At 36.0% G+C, this 24,214-nt stretch overlaps 1 protein-coding gene across 1 annotated transcript; it reads right to left on the reverse strand.

Moving 5' to 3' along the window:
• Positions 1–1,566: 1,566 nt before the first annotated feature.
• Positions 1,567–13,125, reverse strand: LOC140238771 (uncharacterized). Its single transcript, XM_072318670.1, has 10 exons — positions 13,059–13,125; positions 11,232–11,414; positions 9,325–9,504; positions 8,591–8,740; positions 8,065–8,247; positions 6,941–7,120; positions 5,777–5,923; positions 3,584–5,116; positions 3,072–3,182; positions 1,567–1,715 (listed from the first exon to the last, which is right to left on the reverse strand). The coding sequence occupies exons 1-10, from the start codon at positions 13,123–13,125 to the stop codon at positions 1,567–1,569; spliced, it is 2,883 nt and encodes a 960-aa protein (XP_072174771.1).
• Positions 13,126–24,214: the final 11,089 nt, after the last annotated feature.

Here is a 24,214-nt window from a genome sequence, read left to right on the forward strand (position 1 = left end):
ATTAAGTTGCATGTTATATATATATATATATATATATATATATATATATATATAAGCGAAGAAAAAAAAACATTTTTGAAGATTCTATGGAAATTTTATGCTATTTACATTGGTGATGACCTATAGGAAATATCATACATTGAACTATGGGTAGATGACGATTTTGACCCCCCCCCCTTCATTAAATCAACACAAAACAAAAACGTAAGTGAGACAATAATCATATTTCTTTTTCACCGACTGATTTGTTCATAGTCTCGAGAAGACAGTACAAATATGAAAGCAATATCTCCCTGCTGTACATACCTTAGTAAACACTCCATCGTTACGTAAAGAACATAATTCAAGAGATTAAACTTTTTTTTTAATTTATAACCTTACAATATCACAAATATCAGCATTGTTCTTCAATTCCATATATGTCTACGATATCGCAGAAGAGATAGACACGTGCAAGTGTTATTGCCTTCGATGGTAGTTCTCCTGTTTTTCTTTATTCATTGCCATCGTCACAGCGTCGGGTGTGTAGGTTTTACAATATAGTAATGATAATATATAATATACAAGCGTTGTATATATATATATATATATATATATATATATATATATATATATTATATATAAGGCGTTGGCGTTCAAAAGCTTTGGCGTGCCAAAGACCCGGGTTCGATTCCCGGCGGAGACCAACTTTTTTTTTTTATTTCCTCTCTGATATCACACACACACACACACACATATACATATATATATATATATATATATATATATATATGGAAAGAAATACATCATAATTTCATTATACTCACAGCATTTCTTACTGCTGTGGCAAGCTCCTGATACTGGGTTGAATTCGGATCATTATAAGCGTCTGCGAAATCTGCATTCTCACCGTCAATCTCCACAATAACTATGGACACTGCGAATGTAACTGCAGCTGTAGAAGAATCAGAGGTACTGTGTATTAGTTCTGGTATGTATGACGGGGATACTGCTGTTTCTAACATGCCTGATAGAAATATACTGCAATGCGGACCATTAATTAATCATCGAAATAAACCCTTACGCAGTTTCGGTGAAGATATTTCATCTCCAGATACATACAACATATATCATTTTCGAGTGCCAAATGGGTTTCTTCTTTAACATCTTCTGTCATGACATTTATTAATGCTTTAAAGACAATGGACTGGTTAATGTTCATTTGCATGAGGGTAGTGATCATCTTCACCTGTATGACGTGTATGGCATCGTAAGCATGGTTAGTTTTGGTTAGTGAGAGAATAAAGCGCGATAAAAAAGGCTAAAATTAAAAGTGCCGGAAAGCCATGTCATCGGATGTATATCCCCTATTTGTTCACCTTTATTACACATATAGTAAGTGAATTACTCCTCTGCTCACAACATATCTCATGTTTTTTTTTTTAAATGAAACCGGCATTCACGATTCAGGAGCAGAAAAAAATGGAAACAATAATATCATTTTCATAAGAGGTTTCTTATTATCTCACCGAAAAAAAAAACCTGAAGTTATGTATCAACCAAAACTATACGATCCCTTTAAATCTATTACATTACCCTCCACGTGACCGACTCACTTATGCATTGACCAGTTACGGTGTCCCGAGTACTTCCGGGTCGACAGGAACAGCTGTAACCTCCTTCGGCATTCTCTTCGCAGAGCTCTGTCTCGAAGTCGCATGCGTTGCTGCATTCGTCTGTAGAGATGTCAAATGTTACCGAACTTAATTACACACGTTCAATACCATCAAAGAATGAAGTGGAAGAAAATTTTGCTTCCTCTTTTTCCATCATATTCATGCTACCTTATACTGTATAAGTTAAATGATAACAAGCAAAGGAAGTTATTGACTACATAATTTATAAAGAATATCAATTTTACCGTCATCTATGTGTTAGAACTATATTTCCCTGTTTCGATATTGCCTGACCAATATATTTACCGCTCGCAGAGAGGAAAAAGTAAGTTACCAGTTGTCAGCTCTCGTTCTGGATTTCAATACCCAATGAAGGGAATTCAATATGATAATTCGTAGACTTAAAGATTGTTGGTAATTTAGTGATGACACAAAAAAAGTGAAATGTATTGATGATGAGATGGATACGAATAAGGTGAAATGCAGCTTTAAAGAAAAAAATGAATGCACATTTCAAATGAAGAGGTCTGCAAAGAAACGAAGCTGCGAAAGAAGAAGGAAATGGTGGACAGTTTTCAATCGTGTATGTCGATTCTACGTATGCCTTATGTGATTGATGGGCGTAGGGGAGCAAGCTGATGTTAGCCGGTAAAGGGTCTGGACTCTCACTCAGGAGATTCAAGATTCATATCCTGCCAAGGAGTGTACATCGTCTGACAAGCTGTTCTATACAAAATGTTTAGATCGCCAAGATTTGTATGTATCATATGCCTATCTAACTCGGATAGCTGATTATGAGGGAAACTGATTATGAGAGGAGCCCTCCCATTCAAAGAGCAGAGTTCACACTACCACAGTCGTACCTTGAGTTAAAATCGGGATTATTGATTATTGTGGTTGCTAATTCATCATTGTTATTTTTTTGGGTATTTCTGTCATCATAATCATCAATATCATTAGTATTTATTTGTTATCACTATCACGTAATAATGTTATCATTATCATCTCTGTAATCATCGTGTTAATATTCATTATCATCACCGTTTTTATTCTAATTTTCAGTACACTGTATCATTAGCATGATTCTTTGTATTGACAATGTCATTATCAATAATAACTCTATCATTATCATTGCCATTGTTTTTGTAACTGCCTTGTGGCATTTCCTTGCTTCAGCAACATGATGAGTGAACATGATGAGTGAGCATGATTTGCTGTTTGTAATAAAAGACTGATTAATCGAGAATATCCTAAGAAACACGTCAGTCTGACAGACTGAACACATTATTGCCATTTACCAGTGCAACAGGTGGTGATGGTATGGCACTGATGATATTCAATACATTTGTTAGAAAATTCATGCATTCAATTTTGATGTGTTTTTAAGCTGATGGAATGAACATAATATATCATTACCTCTACAAACGTCATCCACGAGCTCTTTGTCCGGTTGGCATACACACACAGGCCCATTTGACGATTCTGCACAATACTGCCCATCGGTGCAGCTACCTGTTCCGCATGGTTCTGACGCAAAAAAACAACAACAACAAAAACAAAAATATGTGAAGAGAGAGGGACACCGTTTAAGGATGTACACATAATATTGCAAACCATTAAAAGAATGAAAATGATTCACCAAATGTGTGTGACAGATTATGTTTTCATCTATAGGTTGACAGTCAAGGGTCATATATGGCACGGATTGATATCAAATTTATTTGTAAAGAAATTCTTTTTAGTCAGTATTGCTGCGATGTGATATCTTGATTTGCCAGCATTTGAGAACATTTTGTCGATGTGGATACATCAACCCTTGTCATTTCATTCGTGGATGCATTTGGTCATTTTGTAAGTCTTGGAAATATATTGGTATATTCTACATAATAATGATTGCATCTTGATTCGACTCTGTCAAATATTATTACCTTCCGGCACAGTTGGCTCCGGGGCTTCTGTAGTTCTCTTGTCTGTAATTTCGTCAACCTCTGTTGTGATTCTTATCGTTCTACTCGAAGTTGTAATGTCTGTTCTTTCTCCGGACGTAATGGTGTCTGTTGTAATCCCAGTCACGCCGGATGTAGAAGCCGGGTCCAACTCGGTTTGCGTTTGCGTCACTGCAGCATCAGTGGACGTCTCTGTATCAGAGTTAGTGTAGACTGTTGTTTGGATTTCGGTTTGCATAGATGTGGCAGTCCTACTGGCAGTTGGTTCAATTGGCTCCGTTTCTTGCTGATTTTCTGTCTGTGTGTAAACAGCAGTGTTCGCTGTCTCCATCGTGGGGCGTTCAGTCAGTTCATTCGTCGTGGCATAAATCATTGTTGTCATAGATGCAGTATAAGTGGCAACGGGTTCGGTGAGTGAGTCCGTGTTTTCTGTACTCGAAGAATCCGTTGGGGTGAACGCCGTTTCCCTTTCCGTGTATGCCCTTGTTTCCGTGTACGCTTCTGAAATTCCATCCGTGCCACCCCGTTCCGTGATTGTATTTACGTTGTCGTCAGTCACAACTACGTCGGTTGCTGTCACGCCCAACGTCATCTCATCTGTGTAGCCCTCTGTCTCCGTCGTCGCGTCACGGTCTGTGCCTTGGTCCGTGTAGATAGATGTCGCGGATTCCGTCTCCACGTCCGTTAACGTTGTCTGAGACGCACTGACGTCGAGAAGGGACGTCGTTTGCCTTTCCGTGAAGACATCTGTCACTTCGTTCTCCGTCACTCCAGTACTTGGGTCTGCCGATGAAACTGTCACTGTCTGTGTTGACAACAATGTTCTTTCAGTCGTGAAAGCGTCGACTGTGGTTGTAAATGTCACCTCCGCGTAATCAGTCGTTGCGCTTTTCGTTGCAAGCATTTCGGTTTGCGTTGCGTTTGTATCCCCTTCTGTGTAAACGTTTGTCACTGCAATGGTTTCTGTTATATCCTCATCTGTGATATCTGTGCTGAAACGGGTAACAACGCTTGTCACAGTTTCCGTAAAGTCTGCACTGTCTGTGCGTAGCTCGTGTGTCGTTGCGGTAACGGTATCTGCTTCTGTTTCCACCACGTCTGTTGATTCATCCGTGCCGTATCCTGTGCCGGTGCTTAACACCGTGTCTGTGTTGGTGTCTGTAGAATCTCTTTCCGTTGTCTGCGTGCCAGTCTCGGTAGCTATTTCTGCCAGAGTGCTTGTGTCTGGATCGCTGACACGCTCTGTCTTGGTGATCACTGTTATTCTGTTGGATTCTGTCATTCTTATTGTTTCGCCATCGGTGACAGCCTCACTTGGCTCGATGGAAGATGTCGCAGATACCGCAGTTGTTTTTCTGTCTGTACTGTAGAAAGAATCTGTTGAAAATTCGGTAAAGAGCGCCGACACTTCTAATGACGTTGTCATGTCTGTAGCCAGACTTCTCTGAGTAGCTTCGTCTGTCACTATTATGTCGACTTTGGTAGTTTCAAAAGGTACTTCTGTTGAAACAGGTTCTTTTGTCAAATAGAGGGAACAAAAAGAAAGTATAAAAAATAGCAGCTGCAAGATACCTGCCAAAGTCGCATCATAAATAAGGGATAATGCAAGCAGTTCAAGTACAACAATACACAAATAACGAATTCATGATCAAAATAATAAAAAGATACTATAGCCATGATAACGAGATTATGTAGATATTCGTTATATACATAGATATTATATAGATATCAGACATATGACTCATTTGCCTTACAAAGTAATTCTGTAGATTGTGTTAGAATAAACCTCAAGGGAACTAGATTTCATGAAGCACTTCATTATTAGACAGCAGTGATATGGTATATTACATAGTTTCTCATTTTAATGCAACGAATTACTATAGTACATTAGTTTGCTACGTTAAAGAACTTGAGCGCAATATTTTAGCATTGAACACCCAGCAAATGTGGATAAAGCACTTTCTATTGTTAGCACTTGCTTCATTGTAATCATTATCATTAATATTAGGATAATTTTTATTGTTTAACGATTATTCTTTCCGTCAATAGTCATACATTTAGCATATTTTTGGTTTGTATTTGTTACGCCGCTGTGTGAAGCAGAAAACAAAACAAAACAAAACCGGACAAATAAAATATTGTGATATTGCATAGGTAACTCTTCTGTAGTCTTACCTGGGCACGTGAAGGACGGGTCGGACCAGCTCCCGTCGTTGCATTCCAGAGAGGCCTGGTCTAGTGAGTTATCACAGGTGAATGTTTGACTCACTCCGTTCTCGTAGTCACCTTCCGGCTGAGACGCAGGAGGTGAATAGCATGGGGCTTTTGTGAGAGATATACCAAGAAAAAGAGTGATATATATATATATATATATATATATATATATATAATCATATATAATATATATTTACATAAAATCGGGGGCCTGTTTCATAAAACTTGTCATCAGTGACAAGTTGTCATAGATGTGACAAGCTACTGAAATGCTTGCATCTGATTGGCTGAGAGCAAATTTGTCATAGAAATGTGGCAGTTGTCACTGATGAAAGTTTTATGAAACGGGCCCCAGATTATATTCCGCCAATAAAAAAATGAAAATACAAGTAAATCTAATTGAATCCAATTAAGCTGAAATAATGTAATGGGTTTGCCCTTTTTTTCCCTTGCAGAAACCATATGGTGCTTTACAAAAACAGTCTTTCATGTAAGATTATTGACCTTGCCACCTTTTCAATTTCAATTTCAATACTTTTAATTTTTTCAATCGAAATCACCAAATAGATTATGGAGAGTTGTTTTTTTGTTATTTCACTGCCAAATATATCATGGGGGAATTCATGATTAAACATGCTTCTACCTAACTTGTCCTAAAGCAATTATTTGTAATGATCTTTAAAGAAATTATGCCAATACATATTATTCCGTTTCAGTAATCTGCGCAATACAGTGTACCCGCTACTGTGATTTCTTTCATGTATTAGAGATGTTATTTGCAGCGAAATCTCGGGCAAAGTAGACCAACTCATTTTTTTTTTTTTTTACCAAGACACTCACAACCTGATAACGAGATGCTGTTGTGAGCAATGTAGCAACCGCGGTGTAACCTAAATATTTGATCTTGAAATGATTGGTTTATTTCACCACGGTCTCAGAAGATACAATGTCATTCGGAACCACAGTTCGAGTCAACAAACGAAATTGTGTATGTGTGTGATGTGTTGTTGTTGTTGTTGTTGTTATTGTTGTTGTTGTTGTTATTATTATTATTATTATTTAGCATGAGTCATCATAATGTTTTATTAACTTGACACTTTTAAGAAAACTATGCGATGTATTTACCGCGGCAAGATGTTTCGCTCGGAAGGGGAGACCATTCTCCATTGTTACATGTCGTAGTCTCAGGACCATGTAACGTATTGTAATTCTCGGCGCAAGTGTAGGTAGCAGTTTCCCCGTGTTGGAATGTTTCTCCTGATTTTTCTAGGGATTCCTGATTAGCCGCTGGATCGTCACAGTCCACTGAAAGACAAAATCATTGATAGATATAAATTTCTTTCTGTTTTTCTTGATGAAAAAGCTAGAATTGCACACATAAAAAGCAATAGAATTGGTTTGGATAGCATTTCAACGTAAACGATGTTCGAAGTCTCCTCTTCAACAGAACTGGCAATGTGTACTTTTGTCACACAACAGACGCTCTCGTCAAATGAATTCCTAAGATTCGTCTCTTTTGTGCTAAAAATTTCTCACACGGTGACAAAATCAATGCAACGTATATCATGCAAAAGAATGACTCAACTTAACACTGACTTAATGTGTCTATGCTTGCCCTCAAATCAATAGAATGTTCATGCTTTAGAAAGGACAAGAAAGAATGGATGTGAAATAATAGAATTCATAAAAGCTTAGCTCTAGTCGTTGGACTGCAGGTTTCCGCAAATGCTACAGTGCTAATAGAATACGAATTATACAAGTTTTATGGCAACGCGAACAGAAAGGAAATAGTATATTTCTCGTGTTTCATGCTTTCTTTTCTTTATCTTTTTTATGTATCTACACGCTTTCTTTTCTTTCTTTTCTGTGCTGTAAATTGAGAGCAACAGCCTTGATTTTTATTTCGATATTTTTATTACATTTTTCTTTTTTATTTACTACAAAAATACACTTTTTGGAAACTTTTTTATTTCCAACCAGTTGATATCAGGGCATTTACAATGTTAACCATTCATTACATATTGTCGTCTCCTTCCTCTTGCTCTCTGGTAAAAAAAAAAAAAAAACAAAAAAAACAAAAAAAAAACATCAACAATGGGGAGATCGACTATTAAGGAACAATTCTAGACATTTCAAAATCAAGTATTTGCCACTATTTCTCTGTGTAGATAACGCTTCTTTAATGTAAGAAAAAGAGGGTAACTGGCTGCGTCCATATTTTCTAATCAAATGTGTCGTGCAAAACTTACGGCTGCAGACGACGTCGGTCAGCGGAAATGAAAATGAGTCGGATTGGCATATAGTGAAAGTTGCACCCGCTGTCATTGTAGAGCCATCCATACACGCCACAGTGATGAAGGATCCATCCAAGTAGGTCGTCCGGTCTGGTGTCAACTGGATGTTTGCATCTAAGCTGGTGGGTAAGGCGCATCCTTAGCATGCGAAACGTCGCAATAGGCAAGAAAATGGAAAATCATAATTTGCCTACGTTATATTCCTTTTATGATTTCTAAGATACGCTGTCTTTAAACCACTGACACAGCAGCAACAACTGGGTGGAAAATCGTTGCACTGCACATGCATTTTCGACAATTATGTGTATTGCCTTATTGTTAAATTCATTTCATGCAGTGCCTCCAGCTGTTTAAAATAATGTTTTCTTAAAGCTCTCGTGACGTTCCTAATAATTCAATAATTCCTTTTACATTAGGATAGGTCGCTGTGTCAAAGGGCAGGAGAGAAAAGTTATGCAATACAAATCAAATCAAATTGTACCTGAACATGTTAGATCTGTCCCATCCCAGTTTCCATCATTACAGGTCAGTGTAGCCACATCGCTGGGTGACGTATCACACGAAAAGGTTCGGCTCTCTCCATTTTCATACAAGCCTCGTGGGCTGGCAGCAGAGGGTGCTTCACATGGTGCTGTCAGAAGTAAATAATTATTCAATTCAATTCAATTTATTTTCACTCTCAGTTTTTTAACAACAAAACATAACACAAAACAATTAGGAATTATATCATAAGCACATAAACATTATAATGTGCGAAACGAATATATATATATATATATATATATATATATATATATATATATACATCGTCAAAATACTAAGTTGTGTTTGGGGGAGAGAACTGAGAGGTCCACTAAAAAGCGAATCTTGTATATTGTGAACCACTCAAGTGTTTTGCGATAGATGCTAACTGTAATTACAAATACTTAACACCGAAATAATTAGGACGGAATGTGCAGCAAGACTGTGCAAAAAAAAAATCTCATAAGCATCACATTTACAATGTAGTTGCGTTCATGTTTAAGTTTGTCAAAATTGTCATTGTCATTTAACTTGAACTGCCCACAATCGCCTACACTTATTTTTAATGCATTTTTAATGTCAAGGCACAAACTGCATTTAGGATCAAGTTCTTTAGGTGCCCATTCAAAGACAGATTTAGCTTGTACAAATCAATCTACTTACTCAAATTATTTTTTTTCACCCTTCACTTACCGCGACACGAAGAATCACTTGGAAGTGGAGACCATTCTCCATTGTTACATGTCGTAGTTTCAGGACCATGTAAGGTGTTGTAATTCTCCGCGCAGGTGTAGTTAGCAGTGTCCCCGTGTTGGAATATTTCGCCTGTTTTATTTAACGACTGCTGATTCGCTGCTGGATCCTCACAGTCCACTAAAAGACAAAATTATTACATTCGTTAACATTGTTGCTCGCAGAAAGTGAAAAATATACTGTATAAAAAACATAAAAGCAATGGACTGCATCCATGCTTTACATGACTGTTGTGACATGTCATGATACATTGTACGTCTCCTGCAATGATAATGGTATTTTTTCCAGGGGGGTTGGGGTCCCATATATGATTTTTTTTTCGACTCCGGTATAAAACCAACATCATGGCATATCATATCATACTCATACTATTTGCTCTATATCCACACAGCAGCACACGGATTACACGAATGGTTCAACTTCATGCACGTGTATATTGATTTGGGTCATACAATAAATTGTCATGTATATGTTTTCTCATACTGTTTTCGCTCATGATATTCTGCAGAATTCTATGAACGCCATAGCAATCTTCCGCACTCAGGAAGTTACTTTGTCTTTTGAAACCAGTTGTCAGTTATTTCCATTTAAACAATCATTCTTTTTTAGACAATCCTTCGTTGATTTCCAAGTTACAGTGTATATACGTTCTGAACCGATTTCAAGCACAGAAGTTTAAATTACGGATAACAGTTAGCAAAGACTACGATGAAAATACAGATGAGATCAATATCCAAGTTAAAACAGTGATAGGTTCTACTTGTATAATTATTACGTATCATTGCCAATATCTATCACACACAAGGGACAATCCCGGGTATTAAGATTTAACACGTTATGTCATGACAACAATTTTAGTTTTGTTTGAAGTCAGTTTTTTGTCTGCGCCTGAATTTTTTTCTTCATGTTCCGTTCATGTCATTTTCTCGGTTTGATTTGTTATCTGGTACAGTTGCACTCTTGAATTAGTTGTATACGTATTTCTGATTATACAATGTATGCACGGACTGGCAGAATGACAGCCACTGGTTGAGCAAGATTTTTTTTCTTTTATTGCCACGTTAAAACAAGATAAAGTGAATGAATGAATGATTAATTCATTGGTTGGTTGATTCATTCATTCATTCATTCATTCATTCATTCATTCATTACTTGATTGATTGATTGATTGATTGATTGATGATTGATTGATTGATTGATTGATTGATTGATTGATTGATTGATTGAATGCGCTGTCGATCGATGTATAATATTTGAATCATCCAATGGAGAAAATAGATTTCACTGTGCCATAACATTGTTTCTCGCTGCTATCCACTATCTCGAGTAGCATTTAAAATTACACTGGTCATCTTGTTCCATACTGGGAGTGCGAAGCATTCATTCATTCATTCATTCATTTTTCCATTTCCAACAGAATCATACAAATATTCTTAATAAGTTTTATAAGTAGTTTAATAAGTAGAATACATTAATCGTAATACATAATACATAGTAAAGGAGATGTTTACAAAATACTGTAAGTATACGGAAATGCTCGAAACCCTATAAGGCATAAACCCTATACGGAGATGCACAACCTTTCAGAGACACTGGGTTTGTTATAATGCACAACACATACTTCAAGGGGTAAATAGAATTTGAACCAAACTTAAATGTCATAAGAACATGCGTGAATGTTTAATCCAATTTCAAATATCTCACAGTCAATAATCTGTAACTGGTACAATGCCTTACATCGTTAATGGAGAAACATTACATCTTCCCTTCTAAAACCAACAGATACCAGGGTGGTAAGCTGCTTCCACGCTTTCTAATAAGTTGTAGCCCTACATTTCCAAACTTACAGCTGCAGACGACGTCGGTTAGCGAAAATGAGAAGGCGTTGGATTGACACAGAGTGAAAGTTGCACCATCTGTCATTGTAGAGCCATCCATACATGCCACAGTGATGAATGATCCTGCCGAGTAGGTCATCAGGTCTGGGCTCAGCTGGATGTTTGCATCTAAACCGTCGGGCCGTTGACACTCTTATTGGATGAAACATCAAAACAATTCAAGAAAAAAAAACTGAATTACTTTCCCCAAATCACTAATACATTCAATCTTATCATATACGTACAATACTTCAGGATTTACCTGTCATGCCTTAGAATGTCTTTATGGTGGTTTGTAATATGTTTTTGCGAATTATTTTAGCATTTAAAAAGGGTCGATAAGTGGTAAATATGAGATGCGAGTCTATTACTCATCATCGGATATGACGTGCAAGATGAATTATTTATATTTCAAAATGCAAGTTCGAATTCAAACGTAAGGAATGACACACTTTGACACTTGAGAACTCGATATTGTGGATGGAATAGCTTTCTGTCTCAGCCGGTAGATACTTCTAGCATTATGTTAAAAGACAATCGTGTAATCGATGGTGTTTAGATTTCTCCTAAAATAGCGATGGCGTGAGTAGAGATTGTAATACACTAGTACCATTAACAACAACAAATTATGATGATGACATTGATGATGAGTGGTACTAAGTCTAGGTCTTGATTCTCCACAAGTGCTCCAGGTAACATAATCATAGATACTGTACTTCCAGTTCTTCCTATATACCATTAGACTTCAGTATAAGTCACCCACTAATTCATACCCTGGGTCGAAAGTAGAATTGTCCATAAAATCATAATCCAGGCCTTCCGCTTTGCTCTGTTTTGTCTGATACGAGTCCGATGGGGTAAACAAAGTGCAAAACTGTTGTTTATTTTTTGGATATCATATACTGAGTTAGTATTAGAAATGTAAATTCTTTCGAGAGGATCTAGAGGTTTTCAATCTTATAAACATTTCCGTTCATTTGAACCTGTTTTACCATATCTGAAATTGATATAATAACCATTATCATTTCGAAGGCACGGACTTGACTGTGTAGGAGTGGAGTAAGTTTGATACAGATTCTGCAACACTGTTTTAATTAACAGTTAATGAATGCAATTGCGTACGCCAATCTGATTATCAATAGTATTACAAAAATCATGCCGTTTGTTGTCCTATGGATCAAAGTGGTTCATACGCCTTCTTCTTGTCTTGCAAACAGTAAAAATGGAATTATTCTCTGTGGAAGAAAGTAGCCAAGTAAAACACTTCCAACAAAAACAAGAACAAAACTTGCAATGAACACAAATACAGCATGAAGTGAAGATTTATATTGTTAGGTAACTAAAAGAACATGAAGGCTTGACGCAGCTCCAGACAGAAAATTCATAGATTGAAAGAAAAGCAGTTCTAAGTGGTTATACGTCAGTAATGGTAGTACATGTACTGAGAAAATAGTAGCATCACGGAGAATATTCGTAATTCTGCAATACTGACGGCAGAAAATAGGTAAAAACTACATTTTTTACCGGAATCAAGTATCTGCATTTTGCATAATTATAGTGTAGCTGATTTTTCGGTGCAGAGGGAGTTTCAGGACTTTAGAATCAGAACACTTAATTCTATTTCACGATATATGCCCAATGTATGTCGTCGATTATGACGCACATCCAAACGAGTACCAGCTTGCTTTTACGTATTCAAAAAGTATCAAGAGAAAATGGACTCAATTTTAAGTGTTGTGCACAAAAAAAAAAATGAAATATAAATGTAAAAAAATCGTTCAAATAGTAAGCACTTACGAGCAGCGCACAGTTCAATCAAGGCCCAGATTACAATCAGAACTGAAGACATCCGGTTGTTCGTCATCTTGCTTTGCAGACACTGGTGTGATGGAATAATCTCATTGAAAGCAATGGAAAGACTCCAGGTGTAGTTATATAATCGACTGATATTTTCTCTCCTTGAATGATAACGTCTTCGCTCACTAGTGAAGGCGTAACTTAGATTATGAGGTAAAACACTATTTTCTCACCGTGATACTATTTTACAACATTTTACGAAAACGCCAATGTGAAAGGTATTATGCTTCGGCAAGGCCTCGATAGTCACAACTGTCTTGTTCAAGCGTCGTTGGTGTGCTTTCGTCACGCTGCCGAATTACGGGCGTGAACTAGATTCGGGACAGCATTTCGAGGAGTAGCATGTTGACCCTCCCCTCTTTTCAGCAAATCGTACAAGGGCAAATTTGCTTTAAGCTTGATTTTGTCAACAAGGAATGAAATGCATCTCACACATCCTGTAGTGCAGATTTTCCAGACAAAGTTTGATCGCACTGCATGCTTAGTTTTATAAAAAACATACATTTGAAATGTATTAATTTGTACCCAAATTAACTAAGAATATATCATGTTAGTGTGTGTGTGTGTGTGTGTGTGTGTGTGTGTTACGTTTCTACACATTCTATTCTTGTTGAGATACAATCTGCCATTAAAACTGCTACAAACAAAGATGACAAAAAGAAAATCCGTTATAATTTTTAATCATATAAGTCCTTGTTATATTACAAGTGAGGAATCACTGAAAAGGTGCTATTTTGCTTTATCTGATGACTGACTTTAAGCTATCTAAAAAACGGCGCTTAGCCCATTTTGCAATGAAACTCCTCATATTCAATGAATATGTATATTTATATATATATATGTATATATATATATATATATATATATATGTATATATATATATATATATGTATATATATATATATATATATGTATATATATATATATATGTATATATATATATATATATATATATATATATATATATATATATATATATACATATATATATGTACAAGCCTATAGCTTATTTCTATTTTCATAAGCATACTCTTTATATCGAGAGTTAGAAGGAAGAGATTTTATTCATAATTCAAAAACACTCCAAAAGGAACTGCTTTGAAAATGAATGTCTAATAAAGTTCAATTATTTTGTTCAAGTTCGTACTCCTTGAGATGCAAGAATCCGTTAGATTAAAACCTGGGCAGATAAAATCATATCCAACACTTGCGCGCAGAAATAAACCTTGGTTCTTATATTTCGACGTACTTCTAAAATAAATCAAGGGATACCAAGGGGCCTTGATGAACCTAAGATTTAGGTCGAATACATTATCCGCTATTATTTTTCATATAATTCTCTTGCCTTTTTGTTGTCTTGGAGTGGGAATATATATATATATATATATACATTCCATACATTACCATCTATATAATATTTACGTTGAAACCATTTATCATTGCTTATTGATAACTCTGTTCTCTGGTTCAGGAACAAACATGAGGATATAAGTTTTGATGCTTTTGCTAGATTTTTAGTATACTTTATTAGTGACATCTCTCAAAATTCACGGCATGCTTCGGATATGAATACATTATTCAAATATTCTAGAAAATACCAGTGAGTTGATGGTACTCTAAGAAATCTTTGATTGTGCCTTTATCTACTTGTATATTGTCATTTACACGACAGAAAAAAAAAATCGTATGTAATGCTTGTGCGCGGGTTCCATTAAAGCTTTTAAATGGTCATTTTAATTAACTAATCGGCACGAAAAATTCTTGTATAATTCATTCCATACATTGCATTATTGAAATACCAACGCATAGCCTACTAAGCGGTCAAATGGGTGTGTATCAACAAAGAGAACTTTTCATTTCCAGAATTGACTCGATTAAGTACACGAAGTATCCTATGGTTGCAATCGGTTTATTTTTCAAACGCCTTCTTATTGTTGTACTATTGACTGATATCCGATGAACCCGGGAACACCCTGATAACAAATACACTAACTTTGTCCAGTAAACGTTAGCACTGATTTTTTTTTTCAAATATTGGGTAGGGTTTGAGTGTAACGGTGTTTGTTTTTTCCTGGAGAAGCAGAAAATAACCACTGGATCAACATTATTTTAAGAAAATACAAAGGAGAATCTGGTATGAAAATAGGTTCAGTGGACAATAAAGTAGACAACAGTTTGGAATGGCTTTCAGTATAGCAAATGAAATATTTCAAATGCTACATATGTTACATCCATTTAAATGTTTTTGTTTTCATCAAAGACATTCTGCAAATGTGTTAATTTGTTTTAATTGTACATCTAACAACATGGCTGGATAGCCCATATTCAGCTGCAATAGCTGGTTATCCAGGGGATCCAGTTGTGTGTACCTGGGGCGGACCTTCTCACAGGGTTCTGCAATCAACCCGTGAGACAAAGATTTTCCCTGTGCCACCGTACTAAGCAAAGTTTGAGGATCAAGTCATTGGGAAAAGTGTCCTCACCTTGTCACTGTCTTCAACAGTTCTTTTTTTTCTTTTTTTCTTGATGATGATTTAGTATAGACTTAATTGTGCACATTCGCATTGCGATCATATATAATAAAGGTAGATCTTATTACATCCGATATAGGTCAAAAGGATACAAACCAACGAAAGCAAACTCAAGAAAATCATTAGAACGATATAAGCCAGTACATGTCTGCAGACCAAAAAGCACATAATGTCCTGTCAATTAACTGACACTGGTTAATAACTTCTTCTTTTTTTCAATGGCGTAATGCAGTAGAGAAAATACAGCAATAAATTCCCTACCCCACCCAAACAGAATGTATGCACAAGAAAAAGCACAATGGGAAATATTTGATATCCGGGATGAGGCTTGACGTTGAATCCACTTATGTTCCTTGAAATATTTTGTTTAAGTGACGTAGATGTTTCTGCTGACAATCTGTGATTGAATCATATGGAATTCTTAGCGCGCCGCTTATTCTGTTTGCGGACGTCTGAAGTTGCGTGCTACGTGATACAATCAACATAAGCGTATGGGTTGTTTTTGTTGTGGGTGGTTTATATGTTTTAGTCGTGTTTAAGGTTCCTGTCGACATCCCATTGCCAATCGTTTGTTTATGAAGTCACGTGATCAGCTAACACTTGAAAGTTTCGTAATTGCTGAATATATATTACAGCTGGCATTAAAGTGAAATGAACAATTTTAGAGAAAGGAAGAGAAAGAAATCCGAAGAAGAAAACAATTTTGGACAATTTGGGCGGTTTTTTGTAGATGGTTTTGGCAGTAAGCACTCGATAGTCTTTCTTTAACCGTCAGTATTACATCATAAATTTTGTTCATTTTATTGTCAACGTAATTTTGCGTTCATTTTATTAAAGAGGACTTGTTGTCAGTTCGTACACAAAAATAATTTGAGAAAACAAATAATCGGGGTTCTTTTTGCTTTGTTTTGTCTTATTTTTTGTTCTCAGTTTCTCCCTCCCTTCAGTGGAGAGTATATATATAAATATATAAATATATGAATATATAAATATATAAATATATAAATATATAAATATATAAATATATAAATATATAAATATATAAATATATAAATATATAAATATATAAATATATAAATAATATATATATATATATATATATATATATAATCATATATTCACTTATTTATCTATACATATGTGTGTGTGTGTGTGTGTGTATGTACATGATGACAAAATTCACAGTGAAGCGTCCCAAAAGTGCGGGTTGTTAATGATTTTATTTACTAAACTTTATCAAAAACAATATTGTCCGTCAAACGTCCCCCCCCCCCCACCCTCCACTTAAAAACACATGGTGGGTAAACACTGTTCAAATTCTTGGACGAAGGCTTAAGACTTTACCTCTGTGTTCGTCCACTGCTGATGACATAGGCATTATTTTATCATAATGTGAATAATTTGCTTTGTGGATAGAATAATATTACATGTCTCATGGTCCATTTGTATGGGAATATAACATAAACATCTTTATACGTATATGTGAATTCAGTGGATACAGTAATATCAGTAAAAGACACTTGTGAGAATTGAATCGAATCAGGCATTCAAATTTTAAAAATTCTAGCATTTTCAAAATGCTTGATTAATCCATGCCGCTCCATCGCTGCAGAAAGGGCTGTAACGGTCTATGTCACAAGCGGAACGAGCATTTTCAGTTAAATTCTTCTGCCATAATGAAACAACACTTGTCTTGTCTTACCTTCCATAGAAGAAGCATTATCCTTATATCAGTGACAAGTCAAATGAATAATTATGCAAAAATAAACATTCTTTGGGAATTTTCTTTATAGATTCCTTATTCTTGTACCACTGTGATATTACGATGTGCTGTAGTTTTCTTATACAGCCGTGACATCACATGGATTAGTCCAAATTTAATACAAAATAATCATAACTTATAAACAGAAGTGGTTTAATATTTCTGCTTTACTGAGTTCACATTTTGTTTGAGGCAGATTTCCTCATAAACTATCCCTGGACAAGAATCCATGCATGTATTCTCATATAGTTTAATATCCATTGTCTCCATCTTTATGGCATTTACACCTATAACAAACAAACACACACACACACACACACTGCCAATTTCTAATCTAAATCTAATTCAATTGAAAATGTTATGACATGAAAACAATGATGATGCCCTGGTAAAAGAAACAGATATTACTGAAGTGTTTCCAATACGTATTAAATAAGCAGTCCTTGTGGCCACCAAATTAGAATTTTAGAGGAATAATAGTTTACATCTTATGCTGATAATCAATCGTGTCGAATGGAATATTGTCACGCTTACTGCGGCGGTTTATTACACTATTTACAGACGGGGAAAAATTCGCAACTGTGCGTATTTGCGATGCTCGGTATTAATAATGAGGTCGGTGATGGATTGGATAATATTGACTCTCGCCAACAGCCTTGTTGAATTTCTGGGCGTTGGGCGGTGTGCGGTCCAGCCGTTGGGTTCAAAGTACTGCTGCGTGGAAATGCTCTGTAGTAGAGGAACAGAGGGGCAGGGAGATGGGAAATCGAGTGGGCCTGTGGTGTGCAATGATGTGGCGACCAAAGGGGGCTTGGTTCAAAGGTTCCAAACGTGGATAATTCGGCAATTACGTGTGTTGCTGTGTTAACATGTTCTATCTAAAATACATAATTATAGTTTACAATGCTTATATAGCGCATAACAATGTATATGTCAATATGCGCTAACGAAAAGGAAGGAGTATGATAAGATTAAGCAATTGCTTAAGCAGCAAAAAGATGCATTTTCAAAGCAGAATCCGGAATTTACTGATGTTGATAATTTGTCTAATATTCTGAGGTAGATTATTTCATAAAGTAGAGGGAGTGACTATAATATCATGCAAATGTTCGTTCGCCATAAAATTTGATTGTTCTCTTTGGATAAAAGTAAGTCTTTGCTTTTTGAACGAAGGTATAATTCTGGTGTAGAATTACGAAGTAGCTCTCTCATATAGTGTACAGCAAGCAAATAAAAACATTAAAAATTTAGGAGCAATTGAACTGTCTACAACTTTGTACTGGAAGCCAGTTTAAGTTTCTTAGAACTGGTAACATTTGTTCATGTTTTATTTTCTATTTTATATGCTACCCGTGCAGCAGAGTTTTGAAAGACTTGTAATCTCTATACCTGTTTGACCGAAAATCCACAACGTAATCCATTCCAAAAATCAACATGGCACATGTAGAAAGCATGAGCCAAACATTCTGTTGTGTACTTGTCGATAAATTCTCGAATACTCCCAATTCTATATGATGTGAATGAACCCGAGCCGAGCATTTTTGTGAAACAAATAAATAATACAATAGAAATTCAAAACAATTACAAAAAAAAATAATCAAAACTAATATCCAAAATTCTACCATTTTTGATTGCATATACTGCAGTACACGATGGTGTATCATTAAAATCAAGAGACTGTATGGATTTAACTGTCAAAAAGAAAAGAAAAAATGAAGGGATGAAGAGAAATTATTGATTCAATTAAGATTTGCAAATAGGACCACACCCAGGACTGACCCTTGGTGACTCCGTGTGTAAAGTGAGTGAATTATTTTTTTGGAAGCAAGAGTTATTCAAAACTTATATCAACATCAGGAAACACACGGAGATGATTAGGTATTGTGTATTCTTTTTGGATACGATCTCTAGGAAAAACAGTAACTGTTGCGCGAATGTTTCTGACTAAAAGTTTCAAATGGTGAAAACGACAAATCAGAATCGCTGTACCTGCACGCGTACCTAATGTTACCATGGCCTTTGCGAGCACTGCCTTTACCAGTGTTTACGCGTGCACTTAACGAGTGAACACATCGGTCATGGCGCGTGTTTTGACAAGTACAGTGTTTTTCTATGGTAGGACCAATTCCAGGGTGTGTATACTTGTCATACATTTTCTTCAAAAAGTGACTATGATACCTACTATTCTCACCAGATATTACAGAGAACTGTAAGAAGGAGATATGTCATTGTCAATGCTCATGGAATGCTTTGCATTATCTTTATTGAATAAATCACACAAGATAGAACCATAATAAAAATCAGTACAAAAGCAATAGTTCACTTGAGTTGTAATTTGAGAATTGAAATTCCGGACGTAACCAATTTCTCTCTACCTCTCCAAAAATATATGTCTCATGTTAGAAACGCTAGAAGCATTATGACAAATGCAATAAATAAATATAACATGTATCTTAGATTTGGTCTGCATTTTACTACAAACAGAACGAAAGACGATGGTGACTTCTTATACTTACTTCATATTATGAACATTTCAACAACAACAAAAATAGCATATCAAGGACTACAGTAAACTCAGGCTTGAGAATGTCAGGTGCAGCTGTGTAATGCTCTGTGTTTATATTTATTTTACTTTGATAAATGAGTCACACGCTCTGCAGCTACAGCTTGCCAAGTCCCCAAATTCATCAAGAGCTCCGTAGTTACAGTATTTAAAAAATTGCAAAAGGCCTTTTCACCTCTGCAGCAGTAACTTAGGAGCACACAGCTCATTGGGCGTTAGTCGACTGCTGTCACTGTGCTTTGCGACTTTATGGCACGGACCTAAGACAGCAGCTTTTTTGTTCTTCAGCTTGTCATTGTAATCATTCAGTCATTTCTTTACGTCACTTTAAGAAATGCGACAGAAATCGGTCTCCGCTGATTTGCATCACACAATTACTAGCGTAATGAGTACACATCAACGATTACAGGCCAGATATAGGCCTACATGTATTTATTTTTAAGGATTGATATTTTCAAATTTATGATGATTATACTTTTGAGGACCTACTACGATCGTGAGAAATCCACTCGCACATATTAAACGCATTTCAACAATTCGAATCCAGTTTGCATGGATTAAATGACGAATTACTCTCTGGCTGCGTTTGTTTAACAAAAAAGCATGTGTATAATTACAATAAGGATTGTCCAACAAACCCGTCTGTAGAGGCTGTGAGAGCTAGAGCCAAAGTACTGATCGCAAAAGTCACAAGTTGTTCTCATTTATTCTTCTTCAAAGGTACTTCTTTCAAGCCCTCTCTCACATATTTCTGTCAAAACGTACGTTCATATTTATGTATTATTACGTATGTATTCGCGACTAGAATTGGTACTGCAGACATAATTCTCACTTCATTAAATGTTCAGTTAATCTTTGGGAGCAGTGATTTAAATAAAATTTCAAGGCATCACTTTTGATGCATATGTGTTGGTTAGTTGTATCACAAAACATCCTGCCATATCAAATGTTTGCAATAAAGCCTAAAATATAAGGAGATATCAGTATTTTTCTCATTAAACCATAACTGTAGACAGTTTAGTCTGGAAACATTTTTACTATAACTATTGTTCACATTTTGTATATCTAACAATACTTAACATCAATTATACAGGTTTAGATTTTTAAATTGTTAGTTTCTATCCCTAACTCACATTTTAGAACTATTTTGAAGCACTAATGCTGGGTTTTTGTTTCATCGGCAAATGGTAAATTATGCCTTTGATGTTTGAGATCATATCCTTTGAATATTCCACAAACAGATTTCGCTACATAAATGTTGTTCATCATCATCATCATCATCTCCTCCTCGAGATGGTTAACATACATGAGATATCCACGTACAGTTGTTCAGCCGTTCCTGGTCTGGTTCCACATTCTTCACACGCCAACATGAATGTGACTTGCTGCTGCTACATTAAAGATAAAGGCAAGCTGCGAGAAATGCATGTCGCAAAGCGCCCCTATAGAAAGGTGCATATTCTGTGAACAGACGAGGAGGTTCCCCCATGACGTACAAGTGAGAGCCCGTGACACCTAGCTGCACGGAGCACAACAAAGGGGGCGGTATTGCTTCTGTTCTTTTCCAGTCAGATTACAGCCGCAGGCCAAAAAGAAACGTAATTCCATTTCAGTAAACCATTTGTATCTCAACGCTTTTTCAACATCGAAAATTGATGTAGATTGCTCTCAAGTTAACGAGAATTAAAAAGAGTTGAAACTGAATAAGGTGTGGAAACTTCAAATAAAAAAAAAAAGAGATGGAAGCTCTGACTAGAAACACCTTATGGCAGCATACATTTAACACACTTATGTTTTGAACCAATACTACATGTATAATGAGGCATTCGGAAGACTTGTGTGTCTGTCAAATTATTACGGATTTGCATTGCATAGACAAGAATCTTTATCCACAATGTGATATTGTTATTTTATGCCCCTTGATGACATGACTTTCTTGCTGTGACGCCACCAGCTTCAGGCTTGCAGTAGTAAAAGACACCATCCGGGATACTAGTATGCCCAAAAAAGCACTGTGACGTCATCACGTCAGTCCTGAGTGATGGCAACGTGAATGTGATGATTTTCAAAGTCGTCCGTACCGTCTTTCGTCAGTGCGAAAAGTAGTCATTGTATTGCTGAAATTCCATAATCATAACGATACAAAAAATGAAAGAATTTGTGATCATGTGATACAATACATTATTTTCTGGCCGTCGATATTGTCTTTGATTTTAAGAGCTTATTCCTATCACAATGATTTTATCTTATAAGAGTTAAATCAGATTTTGTTGTGTTTGCCGCATGCTTATTGTTTGTTTTGCTTTCAAAACAATCGAAGTCATGATGGCTTGGATGTAATGCACTTCTGAAGGAAATATTTTCATTTCCAAGAAGGAATACAAACAAACTTTTCAAGCTTATTTGTCAAAGAACTCCTACTCAAGGGCTGCTGCGAAATATGTGATTTACACATTTTAGTATATGGGTAAAAATATAGATATACCCGATCTTAGGAAACATTTTTCCCATTCATCCATTGATATAATTTCATCACTTTGCAAACACAGTTCAAACATAAATAATATGCTAAATATCTCAAAAGAAATGAAATCACACTTATGCTGCTCGCCAAAAAGAAATAGATGTGAATGAAGTAAATGAAAACCTGCACAAAGTTCAAGCATGGTGTAATGCCAATAAGATTACAATCAATTTAAAGAAAACAAATTATATGGTAATCAGAAGAAAACGCCAGTTAGTTTCGATGAGGGGTGCAATAAAACTATCTGACACAGACATTGATGAAGTGAGTGTTGCATCCTTTATCGGAACTCAGATTGATTGCCATCTCACTTGGAAACCTCACATTCAATTGGTAAATAAATGTGTTCGAAGGAAAGTATGTGTATTGTATAAATTAAGACAGTATGTTCCGCAGCGCATTCTTGTGCTTTTGTATAAATCTTTTATACAACCACACATATTATATGGTATTGAAGTATGGGGCAGTACTTATAAATCTCACTTAAATTGTATACATATTTCTCAAAAAATGGTTCTGAGAGCTATAACATTTTCGACTTTACGAACACATTCAGAACCATTGTTCCAACGATTCAAACTTCTAGATGTTGTTAGGTTACATAAGTTCTCAGTTTTAACATTTATGTACGATCTCTGCAATGGAACTATTCCGCACCCTCTGTATGACTATTGCCAAATTGTGCATCATACTTACAGGACAAGAACAAATGAAAAAGGAATGTTGTACTTACCAAAATTTAGAACCACACAGGGACAATTTTCAATTTCTTACTTAGGACCAAAACTTTGGAACACATTGCCACGAGAAATGCGTGAACAAAGCAAAAGATCTACATTTCGTAAATGCCTTGCAGATTTCCTTCTCTAATAGATATTGTATCAAGTATAATTATTTTTCTATGTTAGAAAATATATGATGTACGTTGTATTCAAATATTAACAAACCAACCATGTAATAATTTTTCGTTTGTGTTTAGCTTTTAGTATGAAGATCAAGGTGACCAATCTCGACTAGCACGTGTGCTAACTTTTGGTTTCCTTGTTAACAACAACTTTGTAGAATTACGCTACATGTATCGCATTTAAATCTCAAATGTCTTCATTTAATCATGTTATTGTAAAGGAGTAATAGATAAGTATTTCTTTTCATATATGTATGTAAATACAATTGTATAATGATTGAAAATGTACATGTTCAAATGTTGTTGCTAATAAAAACTTCAAACTTCAAAACTTCAAACTTCACAGAGAAGGTAAGGTCAACCACTAGCCGGACACAGTTTGGCGAAAATTTGTCCTTTATGATTACCCAGATACAGTCATGAGGGCTGGAGTTGAGAGAATTAGGTCACTACCGAGTATGGTAGACAACAGTAAAATCAATAATTTAAAGAAACCAAAAAGTTTCGAATTTTCGGTCTCTGACGTGTAGGTGGCCTCCTAATCATTAAATCAGCATTCATGGAGGTATACATCCATATCAGCCAGAGCGTTGTGCCTACAACTTACGCCGATATTTGGTCCTACGGCGCCCCCGTTGTCTATAGAAGGACGCCCCCTTGTGGGACCACGCATTTCCGAACCGTCGACGACGCGGGCGTAAAAGATATCTGGCGTATACGACGATGACTGCGGGTAGTATGGGTCGCTCTCAAAGGAGCCGTTGTCGAGCCCATGGTCGCCTGGTAGTGCCTCATTTTGTCTCAGGTATGAC

This window comes from Diadema setosum, chromosome 15 (genome assembly GCF_964275005.1).
Source record: "Diadema setosum chromosome 15, eeDiaSeto1, whole genome shotgun sequence".
Lineage (NCBI taxonomy): Eukaryota > Metazoa > Echinodermata > Echinoidea > Diadematoida > Diadematidae > Diadema > Diadema setosum.